This window comes from Squalius cephalus (genome assembly GCF_949319135.1).
Source record: "Squalius cephalus genome assembly, chromosome: 22".
NCBI classification, from domain to species: domain Eukaryota; kingdom Metazoa; phylum Chordata; class Actinopteri; order Cypriniformes; family Leuciscidae; genus Squalius; species Squalius cephalus.
The window spans coordinates 7,958,111-7,982,384 of NC_137143.1; the positions used below are offsets into that span (position 1 = coordinate 7,958,111).

At 37.0% G+C, this 24,274-nt stretch overlaps 2 protein-coding genes across 3 annotated transcripts; one reads left to right on the forward strand and one right to left on the reverse strand.

The window, feature by feature from the left end:
• Positions 1–42: 42 nt before the first annotated feature.
• Positions 43–15,049, reverse strand: LOC307150035 (tetraspanin-33). 2 transcript variants are annotated; one of them, XM_079856794.1, is made up of 9 exons: positions 14,846–15,049; positions 14,591–14,648; positions 14,023–14,147; positions 13,538–13,612; positions 13,334–13,429; positions 12,164–12,292; positions 2,115–2,276; positions 1,683–1,760; positions 669–745 (listed from the first exon to the last, which is right to left on the reverse strand). In XM_079856794.1, the coding sequence occupies exons 1-8, from the start codon at positions 14,915–14,917 to the stop codon at positions 1,731–1,733; spliced, it is 747 nt and encodes a 248-aa protein (XP_079712920.1). In that variant the 5' UTR covers positions 14,918–15,049; the 3' UTR covers positions 669–745; positions 1,683–1,730. The 2 variants fall into 2 exon arrangements, with proteins under 2 accessions (XP_079712919.1, XP_079712920.1); XM_079856793.1 differs by lacking the exon at positions 1,683–1,760 and having other exon boundaries at positions 43–745.
• A 295-nt stretch (positions 15,050–15,344) lies between these two features.
• Positions 15,345–23,774, forward strand: reep6 (receptor accessory protein 6). Its single transcript, XM_079856795.1, has 7 exons — positions 15,345–15,679; positions 16,715–16,808; positions 16,993–17,131; positions 19,738–19,906; positions 22,131–22,207; positions 22,330–22,353; positions 22,457–23,774. Exons 1-6 carry the CDS (start codon positions 15,553–15,555, stop codon positions 22,348–22,350), a joined length of 627 nt encoding a protein of 208 aa, XP_079712921.1. The 5' UTR covers positions 15,345–15,552; the 3' UTR covers positions 22,351–22,353; positions 22,457–23,774.
• The last annotated feature ends 500 nt before the right edge of the window (positions 23,775–24,274 follow it).

The following is a 24,274-nucleotide window of genomic DNA, read 5'->3' on the forward strand; positions in this document are numbered from 1 at the left end:
TTCATCTATTTTACAAGTGTTGTGCAAAAAGTAAAAATGTGTAAAGGTCAGCATGTTGTCAGCATAATTTTATTAACATTACAGATAATATGGTAACACTTTACAGTAAGGTTTCATTGTTTATATCAATGAATGCATGTTAACTAGCATGAACTAACAATTAACAATACATTTGTTACAGTATTTATTAATATTTGATAAGGTTAGTTAATAAAAAATAGTTGTTCATTGTTTGTTAATGTTAGTTCACAGTGCATTAAATAATGTTAAGAAATACAACTTTTGATTTTAATAATATATTAGTAAATGTTGAAATTAACATTAACTAAGATTAATAAATGCTGTAGAAGTATTGTTCATTCTTAGTTCATGTTAACTAAAGTAGTTAAGTTAAACTAAATCAGAACCAACATAAAACAATCAAACTAATATTTGCCTGTTTATATTATCATTAACACTTTACAATAAGGTTTCATTGATCACATATTTTGGCTTAGAAACTCACAGTATAATAAAGAGAATTATCACAGTCTTTGCATCTAATTTGTAACATGTTATAACTTGGTATTTCAATGGCAGTGCATAATTGAATTCCAATGCAAGCACATGGTGAAAAGTGGGCGTGTAAAACCAGTCAAGACTTTCTGTTGCAACAAAGGTTTTGGGTCCTGTTCGATTTCCTCCTCTTCTGTTGAACGCTTCTGATTTGACAGAGCTGTACTGAAGCCAGTGACATCATACATATCTGAAGAACAGACAAATCAATTGTCATCCTCAATGCAAAGAGCTAGTTCGTTTTGTCTTTCTGCACATGAATTTAGTGTATCATGCCCACAGGTTATGATAAAGGTCAGAGATAATGTTTATATGGTGGCTCAATGTGGGTTTTAATGTGATGTGGCTGCTCATGTATAATTCTGTCATGTATGAAGAGATTGTTGGTTTTTTTGTTTGTTTTTTTAAAGGTATTCATTCAAAATGTAACTCATACATGCAGTGGGATTCAAAAGACACATGGAAATGTTTCTATTTTGCTTTTTTATATACAATTCTTTTTTTCACTACAAAACAACTGGGTAGAAACGTTTGCATGAATTTTGGAATTTCTTTTGGCATGCCCTCCTTTTGCTGACAGCAGGCACTCAAGCTGTATGTACTTCACAATTTGGGGCTAAACCTGATGATCCATATCATCCTGATTTTATGAATGTTCTAAGAAGCATTAGCAAATCAGAAGAAAATCTGACTAGATATAGATTTTTGGGTCCCAATGTACTCTCTTTAGTTTTTATTCCATAACATCTAGAAGGATGTAACATCTATACAATCTATATTTTAAAAATAAGCATTTGTTTCTGTGTAATTTCTTTGTGTGAGGGAATTAAATATAGCAAATTAATGTAGTTATATGTTAGTATTAATAAAATATATATTATATAATACTTAATATTTGATTAAATTTGCTATTGTTACAGTTTACAAATAAATAACAGTAGAAGATTTATCATCTGTGTTTTGCTGAAATTTATTCACCCACATACAGACAATCTCTCCCTAATATATTTAGAAAATTAATGATGTGCTATAACTCAACATAGAAAAAAATAGAACAAATTAAATTACACAGTAAAGATTATGACCAATATAAACTATAAATCATCAGAGAGCCCACATCTACTCACCTACATGTGGAAGAACTTCATCCACCACTCTTTCACTGTGGCACATTTCTATTTATCTATGGCTCTTGTTTTGAAATCCTTGAATGATTTACAAATTTAGCTACATTTGAAAGACTCCCTCTAGCTCTATGTGTACAGTATATATGTATTTATATATGTCTGTCTTTCTCTACCTTTAATATTGACCATAAGCAAGCATGACATACTAAAGTGATACTGAAAGCTAATTGGATGAAAAAGAACAACAGTTCATTGTAACTGCTTTTAGACAATAAAATGAAGTATATGTTTATGTACAGTACATTTTTGAGGAGGCCCAAATTCCCTTGCCTGCTTTAAACAAGATGCAGCAAGACCTGATTTCATGCATGGAGAAGTTACTAAAAGCATTCATTTAAATAAAGTTGAAAGGACTTTCAGTGTGCGCCTCACCTCGAGGAACAGTAGGACGAGGGTCATCACTCCGACCAGCAGAAGGTTCTGTTTTCCCCACCAGACGATCTCATCTAGACAACCAGTGGTGTAGATGAACCGACTGGCCACACTTTTCTTTATCTTTTGGGTCTCATAGCCACACATAGAGTTGAACACAGTCTACACATAAATGAACAGACACTCTTAATAGTGTAGAAAGTGGCCAGCTTTTCATGCTAGTGTAATTTATTAAAATGAAAAAATCTCTTTGCTTCTGCTCAACATAATTGTATATATAAAATATAAAAGGTTTTTGATTGACTGCAACTTATAATTCGGTAACACTTTAAAATAAAGGTTCCATTTGTTAACATGAACTAACAATGAACAATACATCTACAGCATTTATTAATCTTAGTTAATGTTAATTTCAATATTTACTGATACACTATTAAAATCAGAAGTGTATCTGTTAATATTATTTAATGTACCTGAGCTGACATGAACTAACAATGAACAGTTGAATTTTTATAAACAAAGATGAATAAATTCTGTAATAAATATATAGCTCAGTGTTAGGTTATGGCAGAGGTGTAAAGACCAGGGGTCAGAAAATAAAAGTCCTGCCATATGTTCATTCCACCTGATTTCACTAACTAGTTCTATCTCCTGGCTGAAAAATGTCTCGGTTATGTATGTAACCCTCGTTCCCTGAAGGAGGGAACAGAGATGTTACGTCAGAGACTGGCGAATGGAGGTTTCGCTAGAGAGCGAACTCTGCCCCACCGCATGGGTATAAAAGGAGCTGCGAGTACAATCTCGCATTATGTTACCTGCTGAGGAGCGCCCCGGCCGTCTACATACGTAACCGAGACGTTCCCTTTCAGTCAGTCACTACGAGTTACGTCAGAGACTCACGAATGGGGGTCGCAATCTAATCTCGCCAATGCGGCTGTCTTCCAGTGTCCTGCGCAAGCCCCAGCTCCTTGTCGTGAGGCTAACACGAGTGAAGGGCCAGGCTAACACAAGAATACCAAGGTACACTGGCTAGCATATCCCAGATGGAATATGTGACACAGTGTCTACCCGCAGGAAGGACTTAGAATACACATATGACCTGAGTACGGGATGCATAAGGAGAACTCAGCGGTATCCAGCCCGCAGGGTGGAATGTTTCAACCTCAAAATGGCAAGAGGGGTCTTGCCGAGGGAAAACACGTGCTCTGAGGAGACTTACTGTGGAATACACACATGTGGGGGTTGCCCAACCGGAGGACCATGGACATGGAGGCACCAAACCGATCACGAGGGCTGACTAATCGGGCATGAACTCTGGTGATGGCATCAACAGTGCAGGGAGAACTCATCTGAGTAAAATAGCGCACGTATCCAGTCTGTGGAGTGGAATGGCGCAGCAAGCGATGACACCGAGCAGGTCTTACTTACTGGCTACTGGGAGCGAGTACAAGAGAGGACACTGGCTCTACACGGAGTGCCAAGGCTGGGTCTGACTCTTCTGACGGCAGAGCTTGCAGGTTCCCCACCTGATTCCTGAAAGGAGTGGTGGGAATCTTGGGCACATATCCAGGCCGGGGTCTCAAGATGACGTGAGAGTTAGCCGGCCCGAATTCCAGGCACGCTTCGTCAACCGAAAATGCCTGCAGGCCCCCTACCCTCTTGATGGAGGCCAAAGCAACCAGGAGCGCCGTCTTCATAGAGAGGTAGCTCAGCTGAGTGCAATGGCTCGAAGGGAGCTCTCTGCAGTGCAGATAGAACCACTGCAAGGTCCCAAGAGGGCCTACGGGGGGGTGGGGAGGATTTAAACTCCTGGACTCCTAAGGGACCTGATTGGGCAAAATCTGGGATCTTCTCGGCGAGAAGAACACCAGGTGGCAAAGAGGTTCCACTTCAGAGCATAGGCATGTCTCGTGGACAATGCTCTAGCTGAAGTGATGGTAGCCAAAAACCTGAGGTGGTAGAGTACTCAAACCTTCAGCGCCCCGTCCAGGACCCACACGTGCAGGTTCCAGAGATCGGGACGCGGGTGCCAAAGGTTGCTCCGTCTCTGAGAAAGGAGATCCTTTCTCAGAGAAATTGCCAAGGATTGGCTGTCGAGAGGAGCACCAGTTTGGAGAACCAAGTCCGGGTGGGCCAATGAGGCGCAACAAAAAGGACATGCTCCTCGCCCTCCCTGATCTTGCACAGGAATGTTTTGTCTGTACAGAGTCCCCACGTGGTTACGTGGATGCGATAAATAATTCTGTATTATACATTTTTAAGGCCAGACAAGTCATTTGTTGAGGGTTGATTTGTAAAGGACTACACGCCTGCGCACATATATTCAAATGCACACTGAACACGTGATGCGCATGTGCGTGCAGAGGTTTGCGCAGAGATAACTGATACTCGTTTGCACCTTGAAACCTATTTCCGGGAGTGCGTTCTTGAGCCACCAGGCACTGTTTTGTGCTGGTGGACGGCCGGAGCGCGTTGAGGGTTTTCTGTTAGATGTAAGCGGCCCCTAAGTTAATAACTAATGATCTTCGCAACGGAAGTGAATCAATCAATCAAAACTAACTTTAGCTGGACAATAACTTTATTCTAGAGCAGCTGTAAAGCCAAAACAATCTCTGTTACTGTAATTTCCTATTACCACTGTAAAGCTGCTTTGAAACAATTCATATTGTTAAAAGCGCTATATAAATGAAGGTGACTTGGGGAGGCAAACAGATCTACCTGTGCGTCGCTGAACTATTCCCAAATCAGCTGAACCGTCTGGGGATGGAGTCTCCATTCCCCGGGATAAGGCCGTAGTCGTGAGAGCTCGTTGGCTGCACGATTCAGCTCTCCTGGGATGTGAATGGCTCGAAGCAACCTCAGATGCTTCTGGCTCCATAGGAGGAGATGGCGTGCGAGTTGCAACATACGGCAGGAGCGCAGACTACCCTGATGGCTGATGTATGCTACTGTCGCCATTTTGTCTAAATGGACCAGTACGTGCTTGCCCTCCAGCAACGTCCGAAAACGGTGCAGAACTAGACGTACGGCCAGCAACTTGAGGCAACTGACATGTCATAGGCGCTGGGGTCCTGTCCAGGAGCCCGCGGCAACATGCCCATTGCACATGGCACCCAACCCGTGGTGCAGTCATCTGTTGACACAACAACATGCCTGGAAACTCGGTTTAACCCTCTGAGGTCTGGGGTGTTTTTGGGGTCCTTGAGATGTTCTGACATGCCCTGACATTTGTGCTTTTTTCAGTTGCTTATAAACATATCAATGGCAAAAAAAAATTACACTCTATTTAGCACAAACAGGACTACCATGATATGTGAGCCACATGTATGTACATGTTTTCATTTTTAAGAGAATAATGTTTATGCATGGTTATTGAAAAAACTAAAAATGAAAGTTTCTGAAATAAGGCCACAAAACACATACTAAATATATGTCAATAAGACTTTTGACTAATGGATGTCGTCGCCTAGAGACTTTTTTCTTCAAAATGATGTGAAAATCATCCTGCCTAATCATTCACATAAAACGATACATTGTTTTAAGTTTTGTGAAACATTTTTAGTTTGGAAAGGCAATATGCGGATGAGGCGTAAACGATCATGCATATTTAGTAGTTCACACCTGATGAGACAATGCCCCTGCATACTTAATGAGCCATTCATTCAGGTGTGTCACCTATAGCTAACTTAAATATACAAGCTTCATAAAAATGATCATTCTAGAAGAAAATTTCAGATGGCATTTAGAGGCTTTTGCATCTGAACTCTTCATATACACACACACACACACATATATATATATATATATATATATATATATATATATATACATACACATATATATATATATATATATATATATGCATACACACACACACACATATATATATATATATATGTGTATATATTTATACACAAATATAAATTTTATTTATATTTTTTTATATAAATTTTTTTTTTTCACAAATTGTGCTTGCAAAATGTATAATATCCAAGGTAAACATGTCTAGTAATTGTGCAGTTAATTCTCATACTGTATTTTCAGTTTTGGAATATTTATCCTCTCCCCAAATTTGTTACTAATAAAACACAATACAAATTATTAAAAGAAAAAAAATATATTTACCTTTTAATAGTTTGTTTACATCTACCTTGTAAATATATTTTTTTATTAAAAAGGTTACAATTACAACAACAATTCAAGTGTAATCTTACAGTATATTCTACAGTAAAAACTGTACCCAAATCTAGTCAACAAAATGTTGTCTTTCATATTTCGCCTGACTGTAACGTTGTTTTTATTAAATATTAGGGCATATAAATGTTAATTTGCAGTTTAATACGTTGCTTATACAAATAGCCTACATTTTATTTCTACATATTTCAGTCGATTTTTACTCATCTCAGTATAGCAATACAGTTTGCTAAAACATCATCATTCATTCACAAACGCGATTTCAATTTAAACTGTCTTTTTGCGAGCTGTGGTAAACAGCGCACATCTCTGCCGTTCATTCATTCATAAACAGAAACCCGATTCACGTGAGAAGGAAAAAAAACTTACTACTGTTTTCCTCAGCTCAGTCTGATCCTTGCTCCTCGAAATACCCGCACTTCTGAGGTATTTTCCATTATTATTATTCCTCACAGCGCTGCGAGACGGTGTAAACAAGTAATGATCTGAATAAACTTGTGTTTTCTCGAGCTGATATGGGGGCGTTCACAGATTTGCGTGGATTGCCTCAGTCATTTGCGTTTGAATAGCGCGCGCTCTCCGTGGGCGTGTCACATTACATTTGAATCAGCTGTAATGAGCTCGACTGGAATCGCTCTCTTTTAATACAGATTTCACAAGATGAGAATATTTGTTTTTTATATAAATTACTTTATTTAAAAGAAGAGAATTCAAGCTTCATGCCTGTGTGTCTGTATGTCTGTTTGACTGAGTATTCGCTGTGTTATTGTTCATTTTCGGACGCGTTTCACAATGGACTACACTGACAGAGAGAAGGCAGAACTCGCTTCGTGTTTATTTTTCTTTATTTGGCAAAAAGCACAACACTTTGTTTTTATTGTGAGTATACACACAAATAATACACATTTAACAGAATCGATTGATGTATTAAACTTGTTTGTAAAATCAAAGTCAAAAGAGTATTTCGGGTCTCAATTCAACTGATAAGGAAAAAAACGAGCAGATCACGCCGGCGTGATTGCCGACCTCAGAGGGTTAAGGGAACTCCGGCCTGTAGAAAAGAGAGGTTCGACCACTGGGTGAAGGTTTTGACGGCAGGCCCGAGTGACTAGCACCCAGAACGTGCCCTGTTGCCAAGCCCATCTCGGAACTCGATCGCGAAGCCAGTGCTGAAGCGGTCTCATATGAAGCAGTCCGAGCGGGGTGACTGCCGCTGCGGAGTCCCACCGCCGAAGAGCCTAGCCTGGGATATGGGGGAGTTGAGAAAACGAGTTATCTCAGCCTCCCGCATATCAGCCAGGTTGAGCCATAGATGTCATTCCTGGACCACACAGGTGGACATTACCTGACCCAGGGATTGCGCAGTGACCTTCGTCACCCGTAGAGCGAGGTCGGTGGCAGTGCGCAGTTCTTGTATGAGCCCTGGGTCAGCCCTTCCCTCGTGCATGTCCCTGAGCACCTTCGCCTGATGGACTTGAAGGATGGCCATGGCATGCAGGGCGGAGGCGGCCTGCCCCACAGCTCTATAGGCTTTGGCCACGAGAATGGACGAAAACCTACAGGCCTTGGAGGGGTGCTTTGGATCACCGCGGCAGGTGGAGGCGCTCTGGGGACACAACTGCATCACCACAGCGCGCTCCTTTGAGGGGACCCCAGAGTACCCGTTGGCCGCCACGCCATCAAGGAAAGAGAATTCCACACCATAACCCTCAGATCACCCTGGCCACCAGCCAAAGTATCCCCTTTCGAGGAAGAGATAGATTGGGGTGTGGCAGAGGGGACTCTACCCCCAGGAGGTCATTGAGTCTCGATCTTAACACTGCGATGTTCCCGCAATGAGAACATGACTCATCCACGGGTGCTGTCTGAGCGTGATTAAAGCCCAAACACACTAGACAGCACTCGTGACCGTCAGGCGGATGGATCATGCGCCCACATCCAGAAACACATGGGCGAGACATCTTTAACTCTTCCGAGTCGCCGATCACGCCGGCGTGATCAAATCACATGACCAGTTTAAGACGTCGAAGCATAAAAACAAAGTCACGTTGAGCGCTGCTGTCCACTTCTGTCGAAAGTGCTGGCTTGAAACTCTATTTTACTTTTTGTTTTGTGTTGATAGATCAAGTAAAAACGGAGATATGATAATTTAAACTTTATATAAAAAAATATTGAAAATATTGACGCGTTCGTAAAGGAACGCAAGATGGGATGCGACAGGCGTTGCATTTATTCTCATAACTTCGTCGTTTTTTGTCATAAAACAAAACGGAGAAAAATGTGTGAATCTGCTGACTCTGCTCTTCAGGCTGCACATTTTAGGTAGTGGAGGAGGAGCCAACTGAGCAAAGAAGTGAAATTGAAAGGCGCCCGCGGGAGTCGGGAGATTGACGGAGTAGACAGAGAGACATATTTATAGAAAGAGAGAGAGAGAGAGATTATTGCTAGTTTTTGGAAAAGTTTGAATAGATTTTGAGAGTAGTTTAGGAGTAGTGTAGATAGTTTAGGTAGTTTAGGTAGTTTTTTGTGGAAGGAAAATGAAGCGAATGTCTTTGGTCTCATTGTTGACAGAAACTGTTTTGAGGAGTGGCACAGATAAAAAAAAAAAAACTCACCTGATATTCGTTGTAAATAGTTGTATATATAGTTTGATTTTGTGTTCATTTTACATTTTGTATAGTATATTTGCACTTTTTAGGAACCCCTCTTACTCAAGGAAGGAAAGCCCTGTAATGTAGCTGTCTGTGTAATTGTACATGAAGTGTTTTGTAGAGTTTCTAAGCAAAAAAGAAAAGAAAAAAACGCCTATTGCCACACCTGCTTTTTGCTGTATATAGTTAGATTTTAATCTCAATTTTACCTTTTTTATGTTGTATTTGCACTAATTGGGAACCCTCATACTCTGGGAATGCAAGGCCTTAAATATAGCTCTCTGTATAATTGTGTGCATAAACTTTTAAAAAGTGGCAAAGCTAAAAAGAGAAAAAAAAGCCTATGGCTACACTCGCTTTTTTTTGTAAATCATATTTTTTTTGTATATAGCTTGATTATATCGGAATTTTACCTGTATATGTTGACATTTACAACTTGTGTTTACATTTTAAACCTTTTAAAATGCTTCATTGAGCATGTTTGTGTTTTTTGTAGTAAAAAAACTATAATTTTTCTATTCGGATTTTGTGTTTTTTGTGTGATTTTGGGTCCAGTATGTTGATACAGTACATAAAAGTGAAAAAATAATTGTCTGTTCATATAGGTGATGTTGTGCTGAAAAAAACAATACCAAACATTGGTATGGTAAACATTTGTTTATGTCGCAAAATAAAAAAAATAAAAAGTACTCAAAAACGGCCAAAATAGCCCAAGACTCCGAAGAGTTAAAAAGATGTGCCCGTGCAGCTCTTTTAGAAAAGAAAGTGCAGTGCTGAAGCGCCCAGGGGAGAAACACGAGCCGCGTGAAAGCCACTGCACAGACCAGCAGCAGGATCATGAATCCGCTGAAACGCACCGTCACACCAACACCAACTAAAGATCGCTCGTTGCTTGAAGAAGGTGAAAGAGAAGCACATACACACTTCGACTCCAAAGCAGAAACATAATGTGAGATTGCACTCGCGGCTCCTTTTATACCCACACGGTGGGGCGGAGTTCGCAATGCAAATTCCGCAGACCCATGGTATTTTCATACCATTGCATAACAGGTGATAGGGCTCTCTAGCTACAAGGCTCAGTACTAGGACCGTTGCTGTTCACTCTGTACATGCTACCCTTAGGAGATATCATTAGGAAACATGGCATTAGCTTTCACTGTTATGCCGATGATACTCAGCTCTATATTTCTTCAAAACCTAACGAAACTTATCAATTCACAAAATTAACGGAATGCATAGCGGATATAAAAAATTGGATGACTTGTAATTTCCTACTTCTAAATTCTGAAAAAACAGAGTTTCTAATTATTGGACAAAAAACTTCCTCACGTAATAACCTAGAATACTGTCTAACACTCGATGGCTGCTCTGTTAAGTCTTCGTCGTCGGTTAGGAACCTGGGTGTGCTCTTTGATACCAATCTTTCATTTGAAAGTCACGTGTCTAGTATCTGTAAAACTGCATTTTTCCATCTTAAAAATATATCTAAATTACGCCATATGCTCTCATTGACAAATGCGGAACAATTAGTTCATGCGTTCATGACCTCAAGGCTAGATTATTGTAATGCTCTACTGGGTGGTTGTCCTGCACGCTTAATAAACAAACTACAGCTGGTTCAAAACGCAGCAGCTCGAGTTCTTACCAGAACCAGGAAGTATGACCATATTAGCCCGGTTCTGTCAAAACTGCATTGGCTCCCTATTAAACATCGCATCAATTTTAAAATATTGCTGATCACTTACAAAGCACTAAATGGTTTAGCTCCGCAGTACTTGAGCGAGCTCTTAACGCATTATAGTCCGTCACGTCTATTGCGATCTCAAAATTCCGGCCAGTTGATAATACCTAGAATATCAAAATCGACTGCTGGCGGTAGATCCTTTTCCTATTTAGCACCAAAACTCTGGAACAGTCTTCCTACCATTGTCCGGGAAGCAGACACACTCTGTCAGTTCAAAGCCAGATTAAAGACACATCTCTTTGACCTAGCTTTCACATAATACATTATAGACTTCTATAATTTAATGTTAGGCTGCATAGATTAGGTCAGCCGGAACCGGGAACACTTCCCAAAAATCCTGATGTACTCGTTACATCATGAGAAGAATGGCATCTACGCTAATTTTAGTGTCTGTGTTTATCCCGAGGTTTTCCTGCAGCCTGCCGGATCCAGGCCGTATCCAGATCTGACGAAGGACCTTCGCCTGGACCGATGACAACGCAGTGCTGAAGTGCCAACTAGTCTCTCCCTATGGAGGATCCCACTACCACTATACAGATAAGGCGTTGTCGGGAAAATCCGTTTCGCGTTCCTACCCCAAAGCAACAAAATAAAATAAAATTCTTTATCAAAATTTATAGGGAAAGACAAGTACTTTGTTTAGGCTTGGCTTGTAGGGAATTCCAAACCTGCATATATTCAAACGCACACAACTATAGAACCCATTCTAAATGCTCATGTGAACGCCATCAGTGTTTCTCACAGGTTCGTGTTTAAAGTCTGTGTAGAGGGAATGGTGTCGTCTTAGCGGCCCCTAATTTAATAACAAATGATCATTGCGACGGAAGCAAATCAATCAAAACTAACTTTAGATGGAAATAACTTAACTCTGCTGTAAAGCCGAAACAATCTCTGTTACCTTAAATTATACGCTTATCTCTGTAAAGCTGCTTTGAAACAATCTACATTGTTAAAAGCGCTATATAAATGAAGATGACTTGACTTGACTTGACTAGCGAAACCCCCATTCGTCAGTCTCTGACGTAACTCGTAGTGACTGACTGAAAGGGAACTGTGCTAATTAGCAAATCCAGGTGATTGGAGCACTGAGGAGGACTTTTACTTTCTGAACCTGGACTTTACACCTCTGGGTAATGGTAGTTAATGCATAATAAACCTTTGTCAACTAACCTTAACCTCAACAAACCTTATTGTAAAGTGTAACCAATAATTCAGTATGCAAATATACATACAAAATAAGACCAATCAAAATTCAGTATGCAAATTTTCAATTGACACCATGGTTGTTCATTATATTTTGAATCCTGAACATTCTAACAGTCTAGGTCAAAGAGACATTTTCAAGCAAGTGTTTAAAATTTCTTAACAAGCAAAACAAAAAATGCATTTACTAAATACTAAAATGGATAGCACACCTAAGACCTCTACATTAACTGTTTCAGGATTTGACACAACCTGACCTCATTTTTTAGCCGTATGCAGCAGGAGAAGGGCACTCCGTAGGCCTCCAGACTAGGATTTTGGTCTGATGAGTTGAAGTACATGTTTTTAGACCAGTCTAAATAAGAATCCACCCCACAGCACTTGAACTACAGGACAAAGAAAGATCAACAGTGTGATATTTGACATATGTCATTTCATGCACCACCCTATCATGCTTAACTACATAAACTACTGTTCAAAAGTTTGGTGTCAGTAATTTTGTTTTATTTTTTAATTAATACTTTTATTCAGTAAGGATGCATTAATTTGATCAAAAGTGTAAAAACAAAATGTTACAAAAGATTTCTGTCAAATACAGTATATGCTGTTATTTTGACATTCTATTTATCAAAAAAATCCTGAAAAAAATGTATCATAACTTCCACAAAACTATTAATTCTGTCAGGACCACTATCGTCAAATACGATTGACAATTAGCATACAGTTTGGATTGGCGGTATGGTTCTGTTCTGGGCAAGAACTCCCTGCGCATCCATGCAGCCTAGCATGGATAAGAACAGGGAGAGCACAAGGGTAAACAGAACAGAACCAACATAAATGTATTGCAGATATCATTAATTCAATATTTTAATGTACAACATAATTTGAGAATTTAGTCTGATTCAAGAGGAATCAGAATCCCAAATCCTGACTGACAAGAGGAGGAGCTGGGGATGTAGCAGGGCAATTAGCTCCTGAGAAATGCGATAGCTGATGATAATACTGAAGGAGCTTATATATGGATGTTGTGATATGCGTTGTATTTCTATAGGTAGACGTGGATCAGCTGAAAGTCAGCTGATGTGAGCTTGACAAACGTGACCTGCCAGAACTAACAGCTTGATCTGTTTTCAACAAATATTTTTTTTCTTGAGCAAATCCACATATTATAATTTTTTCTGAAGGATCATATGACACTAATGGCAGCTGAAAATTCAGCTTTGTCATTGCAGGAACAAATTACATTTTAAATATATTACTAAGGAAAATAGTTATTTTATTTTAAATTGTAACAATACTTGACAATATTACTGTGTTTTTTGAACAAATAAATGCAGCCTTGCTGAGCAAGAGAGACTTCTTTCAAAAACATATAAAATCTTATGGAGCACAAATTTTGAATGGTATATGAAATCAAATTCTTTTACCTTTTTCTGTACAAAATCAATAACATTTTCCAAGTCCTGATCATCCCGATAGCGCACAATCGCCTTCATCATCAGCTGCTCTGTCCTCTCTTGAACCTACCAACAAGTTTTGAAAGTAATCATTTTAAAACATCATCTCATTTCTCCAAGATGCGACTTGATCCAAATTTAAAGTTTTAGCTTGTACCTGTGTAAATTATTTACCTTTTCAGAGAACAAAAGACCCATCACAGCGGCTGTTACTTGCAGCAGCAGAATGGCCAGCAAAATTCCTACAAACTGGACAAATATGATTTATTTGTAAAAAAAGATAAAAGCTGGAAAAAAATCTAGGTAAAAAAAAAAGACTAAGTTGTCACAATGAGCACTGAGTCTGACTATTGACTGACTTGAGAAGAATATTTTTTAACTACCATGTAAAATACAGTCTTGAAATGATCTATCTATCTATCTATCTATCTATCTATCTATCTATCTATCTATCTATCTATCTATCTATCTATCTATCTATCTATCTTTCTTATCTCTATCTATATATCTATCCATCCATCCATCCATCCATCCATCCATCCATCCATCTCTTAACACTGTAGATTTAGAAATATTCACAGTACAAGGTCATCTTTCCATAGCTACTGAAATAGCCTTTGAGACAACTTCCTTGTGTGAGAAATATATCTGAGTCTGACCATGTTGAGCAGCAAGGAGATGTTGCGCAGAGCTCCGAAACAGCCAAAGAAAGTGATGGTGAACATGAGAGAACCCACAATGATCAGCAACAGCGCTGGATCTGCCATCAGCGTGTCCACTACATCTGTCAAGCATCAGTAAAGAAAATATAAAGTAACACAAAATGTAGATGTACACAGTGGTTAACATCTTTTTCTTTCTTGTTCTTTTTTTCTGTTTATAATTTACATAGGATCTATAACAGGCTACTTTCTAACTTTTTCAACACTTTAGTCACCCTTTTTTTGCCTTCATTAGATGAGTTAAAAAAAAGTTTTACCATACCTTGCCTTAATGTGGTTGTGCGGTATGTTACAAATTACATTTAAAAATATACATATTTCATTTAGTCTAAATTAATGTGCCACTGTGGTCATGAAAACTATAATATTTATGCAACAGCTGGGAAATATGGAATATTATTTAAGCTAATGATCTGGTAAGCATCACAATTTAGCCATTTATAAATGTTTGCAAGCTTCTTTTATAACTAGAGATGAATGAATATGGCGAATGCTGTTTAAATACCTGACTCTTTGGCAACTTTTGCATAGATTCCAACAGCAATTAGGACAGCACTGAACACCTTTAACACAACAACACTCATTTGTTTAAAATATCTGCAATACAAACACAATTCCATATGAAACAAAGCCAAACCCATGATTTGGACAAATACAACATACAGTTAGAAATAATATAATATAAATATAATTTAATATGCAAAGTTGTCATGTTTGCTCTAAAAATCAGCAGAAATACATTTACAAGTCATGCTCTTACCCAAAAGATGTAGCAACACACAAATAAAATGTACTTCACGGCTCTGAATGATTTCTTTCTTTTAGTGTTCATGTTATCTCTGTGTCATTGAAAAGCAAAGGCAGCTTTTAGTCTTTAGAGGTAACGTGCTTCAGGTTAGATCTCCTCGGTTTCGCCATAACGACGTGTAAGTGCTTGTCTGCTCAATGTTTTCACATACCTGTCTGTCTATGCTTTTCCAGTATCATATTCATTTTGTTGCGGAAATAACTGACCCAATGCTAGGTGAGCAGGGACCCCCAGCGGTTACAACTGCTCAGTACTCAGATGTATCCATAGATCATTTGCAGCCAAATAATCAGTTGTAAACAACACCTTCACCCAACCAAACTAAATTACACATTAGCTTTTGATATAGCATATTGATTTTTCTTTCACAAATATCATAGCCTAAATTCATTTCAGTTACATTTTAAAAGATAAGTTATATATTTTATCTACTTTCTCCGTCGTGTAATGATGTAGACTATCACAAGTAATTGGTCTCCTTGCTGTCAGTCAGGAGTCTTCATCCTCCCCACAGACACGTCACTAGTCCTACAGTCTGACAGTAAGCGGATTAAGTCTGTTCAGTCAGCGAAACTGCAGAGAGGACGAAATACCATCCATGTTCTCAGTCATACCCCTCTATTAAATTGCATAACGCTACCCTTTCCTTTTAAGCCACGATGTTTGCCATATTTACTAAGATAAAAGACCGCATTGAGGCTTTTTTGAACGAGAAGAATTTAGTCACTGACTGTCTCAATAAAATCGAAGAAAAAACAGGCATCAAGAAACGTTACTTAGCTATCGGTAAGTCCTAGTTTTATCTTAAGTCTTTTCATGTTTTATATAGGCCTAAAGTGTTTTCTGCGAATAATAAAGTGTTTTGTGTTATAATGTAACAGGTGGACACACGGGTCAGTCGAAGCGTTACTATTGGGGTGTGAAATGACAAATATCATTGCTAAAGATAATTAAAAGCTAAAACAATTAAGTTGGCTAAAACAACTTCAATAATAAATAGCATAGGCCTATGAATTTTTTTTTATAATAGATCACATATAGGCTATTGTCGGATATTGCTCGCCCGTTATATTTTATCACACAATGTGTGCGATAAAATATGGCAATAGGCTACACGCACGTGATGTGTTGTTTCCTTTTGTTTTCATTGAAAGAAAACTTTTGCAATTTAATATATATATATATATATATATATATATATATATATATATATATATATATATATATATATATATATATATATATATATATATAACATTATTATTATTATTTATTTTTTCTAAATGGGCAGATTTTCTCTGACGTAGGTAGCTAACGTCTGTGGACACATTTCGGTAACACTATTTTACAGTGTCCTTCTTACACATGTTACATTTACTATAGTAATTACACGCAACAAACCCTTAAACTCATGTGATCCTAACCCCGACTCTATAGCAAGTAGTCTACATGTAGTTAATTCTTATTAGGCTACTCCGTAGGCTACTTAATTAATTACACTGTAACACGGAGATCTTTAAATAAAGTGTCACCAAAATTGCTCTTTAAAGTATATGCACCTTCCTGAAACACACAGTATGCTACTGGTATTTCACCTTCATCCCTCAACATATAAATTGATTATGAAATTCAATTGTGATAAATATATATTTTTTTCTGTTCCAAACGCTGTCACATTGAAAATTAGTGTTAACGATTTCATCTGAGGCCTCATTCAAAGACAGTTGTCCATGATTAGCGTTAGTAGTTACTGTAATTGTACTTGTGATTCTCCAGTTTACACATTGAAGACATTGTTCAGTTATGATTTTCTCCCAACAGGTGCTACAGCTGTGACTGGAGCATATTTATTATTTGGATATGGTGCTTCTCTACTCTGTAATCTGATTGGTTTTGTTTATCCTGCATATTTCTCGTGAGTTATGTTTTAAGATATTTCACAAATCAGTACTTGTCTTAACCTAAGCTGATAGTTTATTATGTCTTTGAGTTTGGTTGTATTTGAGTTTGGATGCAGTAGCTGGAGTTTGGTTGCAGTACATGTCTTAACTGGCATATCTTTCAAATTATTTTCAATTTACTTTTTTTTTTTTTTGTAGTATCAAAGCCATAGAAAGTCCTGGTAAGGAGGATGACACACAATGGCTGACGTATTGGGTAATCTATGGCATCTTCAGCGTGGGTGAATTCTTCTCTGACATCTTTCTCTACTGGTTTCCTTTCTACTATGTATGTAAGGTAGGTAGAACAATGCCAGATGCTTTCTCTGACTAATATCCGATTTAAGAGGATCAATTATTAACGGCTTCTTTCTGCTAATTGGCACAAAGACTTCTGCCTTCCTTTGTCATTTCCCTTCTAAGAGGTTAAATAGTTGTTTGGCAAGCTGTTTCATTTAAAACAGCTCTGTTGTTGGTCTTTAGACATCTGCCAGTTTTTCCATAGCGTTCAATGGCATAATTTTGGTTTTAGCAGATTTAACATTGTTTTTATGATCTATCAATATATATATATATATATATATATATATATATATATATATATATATATATATATATATATATATATATATATATATATATATATGATAGATCATAAAAAAATCTTTTTAGTGGAATTATCTGTTAAAGTCAGTGTTAAAGGTAGGGTAGGGATTTTTGTCTTTATACATACTGTTTGTAATACTGGTTGAAACTCTCTTCAAATCCAAATAGCAATCAATAATAGAAGTGGTTTAAATATTAAAACATGTAGGCCCTACATTTATTTTCTGTGGAAGTCTCATGACCAAAAAACTGTTTGCCAGTCATTGCATTTGGTCCGAATGCAATGATACAATGTCCTACCTGCCTGTCTCAACATATGTATTTCCATACCTATACACCCTGCTCGTGCAGACATCACACGTCATCAGCACGTTCTGTAAAGCTATGCAGAATTGTAGACAGACAGTCACCGAGCGCTTGAGTTGGACTTTGCATTTAGTTTTGCACTTCTCCCAGTTCAGTTTACTTTGTCTTTGTTCATCAGTTACCATGGTTTTTGATTTGGTGTCTTGTTAATCATCTTGTTTAGTCCTTAGTCAAGTCAAGTCATCTTCATTTATATAGCGCTTTTAACAATGTAGATTGTTCCAAAGCGCCTTTACATTGATAATAGGAAATTAAAGTAACAGAGGTTGTTTTGGCTTTACAGCAGCATACGAATAAAGTTACTGTCCAGCTAAAGTTAGTTTTGATTGATTCACTTCAGTCGCAACGATCATTAGTTATTAACTTAGGGGCTGTATAACCTTAGTGTGCCCTATGTATATAAGCCCTGTGTTTGTTTCAGTTTTTGTCATCTTGTGATCCTGTCTCATAATAGGTGTTGTTCTATTTCCTGTGTTTTTGTTTCCAGATCCAGATAAGTGTAATTTGAGTTTATTTTGATTAAAGAAAACTGCTTGCAAATAGATCCAGCTCTTTTATTTATTTTGTGGTGTTCCTCAGGGGTCCATTTTGGGACCGTTGCTGTTCTCGCTGTATATGCTTCCTCTAAGGACCTCTCTATTTCCTCTCTATTTTTCGGAAGAAGTATTGCATACCACTGTTATGCCGACGATCTCCAGTTTTATCTTCCTGTGAGCTTAGATAAAACCTGCTCGCTAGACAGAGTACAGGAATGTTACAGTGACATTAAACTTAGGCTTTCTAGCAACTTTCTCCAATTAAATGAGAGTAAAACTGAGGTTTTGATTGGTTCTCCCATCTCACCTACCTTTCCTGATCATTTAGGTTCCTTGTCCATAAAGATTGAAGATCATGTAAAGAGTTTAGGGGTAATTATGGACTCATCACTAAATTTTAAGAAACAGATTGGTGCCGTTGTTAAAGGTAGCTTTTTTAACCTGAGATCAATTGGTAAAGTAAAGCATTTTCTATCCAGAAAGGATTTGGAAATCGTGGTTCACTCTTTTATCTCATCAAAGATTGATTATTGTAATTCTCTATATATTGGTCTCCCCCAGACTATGCTAGTCCGCTTACAGTTAGTGCAAAATGCAGCAGCAGCAAGGCTTTTAATGGGGGTGAGAAAGAGAGACCATATTGCCCCTGTACTGCAATCCTTACATTGGCTTCCTGTTAAATTCAGGATTGATTTTAAAGTTCTCTTGTTTGTCTACTATCAGGCCTTGCCCCCCAGTACATCAGTGATCTTATTATTCCCTACTCTCCTTCTAGATTTCTCAGGTCCTCTGACCAATGGCTTTTAAAGGTCCCTCGTTGTCATTTAAAATCAAAAGGAGATCGTGCTTTTTCTGTGGTAGGTCCCAAACTCTGGAATAGTCTCCCATTCCACGTGAGGTCAGCTCCATCAATTGCCACTTTTAAGTCTTATTTAAAAACGTATTTATTTTCTTTAGCTTTCGAATAAGTTATGTTTGCTTTGTTATATGATTTTAATGTTAAATTTTTGTAAAGCACTTTGGGGCAACGTCTGTTGTTTGAAAATGTGCTATATAAATAAAGTTGCTTGCTTGCTTTATTTCTGTCTTCAACCCCTTGTGGACAAGCATACTGAGACTGTAAAATGTAAACTAAAAAATGTATAATTTAAGCTAGATTGATTCTCTGGTTGTTTCACTTTTTTTTCCCTTTTTTTTTTGTCGTCTTCCTGCATATAACAGTGAACTATTATTACTTTTTCTGGGTAGGTAATTGTAAAGTTCGGCAAACTACTTTCTTAACTCGTTGTCCCTTTAATAGGGACAACTCTACAGCCATGTTAGTGATGATTTCTCAAACTAGATAACACATTACTTACTCTAACTTGCTCTTTTTGGTGTCTTTGCTGGTGTTTAGTGCCTGTTCCTGTTATGGTGCATGGCTCCGGTCTCCTGGAATGGTTCTCAGATTCTGTACAGGCGTGTCGTGCGGCCATTTTTCCTGAAGCATGAAGCCACGGTAGATGGGATGGTCAGCGATATAAGTGGAAAGGCCATGACAGCAGCTGAAAACGTCACAAGAGAGGGTATACAATATAAGACTGTCAGGTTTTTGAAGTGTTTCAAAACACCATTCATTTCCAGAATTTTTATAAAGAGAATATCATCTAACGCTTGAAGTATACTTCACTTTTTAAGTGTATGCTTTGGTATGGGCGCAGTGTGAGGTAAAATTCATCATCAGCATAGTATGCACGCACTATTTTATTAATCACGCATACTTTGTACGCTCAGCTCACACATGCACCTTAATATTTTCTGTACTAATTAGTAGTGTTGTAGTCAAGACCCCCTAAAACAAGACTTTGAGGGGTTGAAACCAAGACAAGACCAAGAGCATTTTCGTGTAAGCATGGTTATGTGAAATACCTGGGTATGTTTAAGGGTAAGTACGGTAAGCGGATAACCTCAACTTTTGGTTCCAAAAACAGAGGTAACTTTCAGGGTATGTAGCCATAGCAACCTACTTTCTGAACATAACTTGCTCCGGAGCAGGATCTGTTCCAGGGTTAGTATACTTCAGAGGTGTTCAGCACCTGCGTGCCCTATTGATGAGGCTCCAGTGGGCGTGACAGATATTATATACTGTATATAGTTATATTGATATATAAAGCGCTATTAAAACAAGGTATTGTTGATTTTAATTCTCATCTCACACATCGTTGATCTTCGGACATTTTTTTATTTTTGCAGCAGGACGTTTTCTATGCTATAATGTATTTCTATAATAAAGACATTTGATATGATATGATATGATATGATATGATATATATTTGACCTTTCAAGCAATGTGGAAGCAACATGACTAAACAAAAAATAAACGTATACAGCCATGTTATCTTTGCAAGCACAGATTGTATTTAGTTTAATCAGTCTTTCTTTTTATTATATAATTAGCATCAAACAAACTATATTCACAGCGATATGCACTAAGTATGTAAATCATTATTTAACAAAAGAAGAAGAAATAATTAATATTCTGCACATTTCCGCTCTGTTGAGAATGTCTTGTGTGCTAACCTGGCTGAACTTACTCCCGGACGCGTTTTTGGAACGAGCATACCTCGAGTAAGCAAGGTTTGGTTTAATCAGTCGAGAGTTCAGGGTATGTTTGACTGTAAGATAACCTTGCTTTCTGGAATACACCCTAGCTTATACCTTTTTCCTATATGATAATGCTTAATTATATCATATGTTTTATTATGATTTCATACAAGTAGTTTTTTGCAATCATATCTTGCATATCGTGGGCCTTTGTATTAATTTTGGTGAAATTTTAAAATTTTTGATTGCATTTGAAACAGGAAGTTTTACATCCAACCACATTAATGATGTTAAAAAATAAATTAATGATGTTAACAATGCACTGTCAATTTAGTGATATCCCCACAGTTGTGGTCTTGACAGGTCTTGAGATAAAATCCTGAGTCTTCTTAGTCTGAGACCAAGACTAAACCGAGTACAGTCGCAGTTGTTTTGCAGTCGAAAAAGACAGAACAACGTCAAACTACTGGAGATGGCAACAACAATAGCTGACAAATGCTGATGAGCACTTGTGTAAGGGGGGTAAAGACATACCCGCAACTCAGTTTAATATACAGGCATTTTTATCGACCATGACTACTGGAGAGAAGTAGCACAGACATGGACAAGGATGAGACTTTCTAGTGCGCATGTGTCCATGCTGTGTCCATGCTATCAGACGTAGGGTATTTTGAAAGGCTATGCGTTCAAGTCAAAATGGGCCAACAGTGCCATTTGGCTGTCCACCTAATATTCAAATAAACTGTCACAATTTTTTAGAAGATGTTAAGATGTAAAATACTACATTCTGGTTGTAAATTGGTAGTCAAACATTATTTTCCAAAGGCCAATGCTGACGCTGCTCTATAAAATACATAATTCAGTTTAATGACAGCAAGTGCAAAATTGCTCAAAACTTTGCTCACACACACACACACACACACACACACACACACACACACACACACACACACACACACACACACACACACACACACACACACACACACACAGACACACACAGACAATTAGAGTTAGAGTAATGGAGCATTATTTATTCACACCGAAAAAATGAATTAAGTAGTTTTAATTACAGCCTTGATTGAACTCAGCTCATTGTTTGCTTAGATTAATGTAAATGTTTTTTTTTTTTTTTTTTTTTTTTATCATATTTTTCTCATCTGTTCAAGTTTTCACTTGTTCTATCCATCAATCTTTCTATTGCAGTCCTTCACACTCTGGCAAGAAACCGGACTATTGGTCCAGCTGAACCTGAAGCCAAAAGACTGCCCACTTCTGCTCCTGTATGTTATGATATTGCTAATAAAACCAACATTTGTCAAGATAAACATTTTTCCATTCTTTGGTTTTCTGCACATTAATTGATCTCTCTATACTGTCTCTCCTTTCATGTCTCTGAATCTAGCCTGAACCCACTGTTGATTAAATGGTAAGTTATTAGTTTGTGTCTGTGTGCTGAGTGTGTATGTATGAGGTGGTAGGTATTTTAATGTATATAAATATATATAATATTTTTTTTTTATTACATGCAGAAATACAGGTGGCCAGAGTGGTCTGAGAAGACAAATCACTTGACACAACATGCAAGAGATGCAGCACCATGTTGAAGACTTGACATGACAGCAGTATCATAGTCTCAATGTAAAGGCCTCAATGAGTGAATTGTAATTCATCTTCATCTGCATGATTTTCAGGCACCCATTGTCAGGAGTTCTTGGACTTTAATAATCCGGTATATTTATTTATATTTCTAAACTGTAAATGTCCTGAACACACTTATTTATGTCAGTTATTTTTTGCTCACTGTCAATATACATTTCTACCGGTTGTTTAAATGTCTTTGGCATTTAAATGTAGACAATTAGAAATGTAGACAATTCAACAGAAACTATTGTATTTACTGTTTTCTCTGTAACAATTTATGTTGTATTTATGGCATTTATCAGGGATTTTGTAATCTTAATATTATTATGATAAAAAATGTAAGTCTTCAAACTCAATAAATTTGTTTTGTATTATACATTTGGATTCTTTTCTCATGTACCGTTGACATCATCAACTTAATTCCTTAAACTGAATTAAATGTGTTATACTGTATATATAATGCATGATTCATAAAAGCTGCACATTTATAAAATGGATCCGTCCCAGTATGCAGAAAATTATACTGCATACATACATTAAAAATAATGTCTAACATTATGCTACAATCAATTGTCAGTGTTGTGTAGATTACTTTGTAGCAATTGTACTAATTGTAGTCGGTTACTACTGATTCCAAATTGCACAACACATTTTTTTTTAGCTAGTAACGTAGTTCATTATATTACACACTTATTTGCACAAGGTAATGTAACTCATTTATCACATTGATTTGAACAGCATAATCGTGTACCATACTGATATAAAAATATACAGAGAAAGAAAAAAAATATTTTTTTTAATCAAAAACATGAAGTACATTAAGTATTACATTACACCAGGGTTAACCAGACGGTCATGGTTCCCAGGGATTTTGTGAATTTAATGAAAAGCTAATTAAATCATAAAAATAGCAAATATAAATAATTTAAAAATAAACAATCAAAATAAAACACTTACTAAAAAATGTTTTTTTTTTTTTTGTTTTTTTTTTTGCATACTTGCATGTCATGTTGAGGAATCCCTGCATGTAAATATGAAAATATGTGAATTTGTACATTTTATATTATAACGTCACGTGTGTGAAAGACAAAAGCCTTCCAAAGACAGTAATACATGGTTAAATGATTCATTGAGTGATAATTCTGTGTGTGCAATTCCACAAACTTGGAAGACCTTCTGATTGTATTTAAGTAAGTTTTAGAAAGGAAAATAAAAAAAATAAAAAAATAAAATTGGTAAGATTGAAATATGAATAATTTGCTGCCATTGTGAGAATAACATTATATAAAAAAGTAATAGTCTACAAGAATTTTATGACATAATGTAATCTAGTTATTTAAATTTTAGAATTTGATTAAGCAATCCAGATTAGGCTACATGTAGTTACCCAGCACTTTCAATTGTTTTATCTCTGTAAGATCACTATGGGTTTAGACCCGGCCCTCTCGTTTTATTTATTTCTAGTTGTGTGTGCATTATTTATAGTTTATATATGTGTTGCTGTAAATTGATCTCAACCTGAAATTACATTTATTATTATTAATATTTGCTTTTTCTTTCCCTTTTTTTTTTTTTTTTTTTTTTTTTTTTTGCAGTGTTATTTCAATTGTTAAAATGCTAATTATTTTCAAATGCTTTTTTACTCCGAGTCAAAAGATGGCGACAATCATCACAAAAAAACGTCATTCTTTGACTGTTGAAACGTC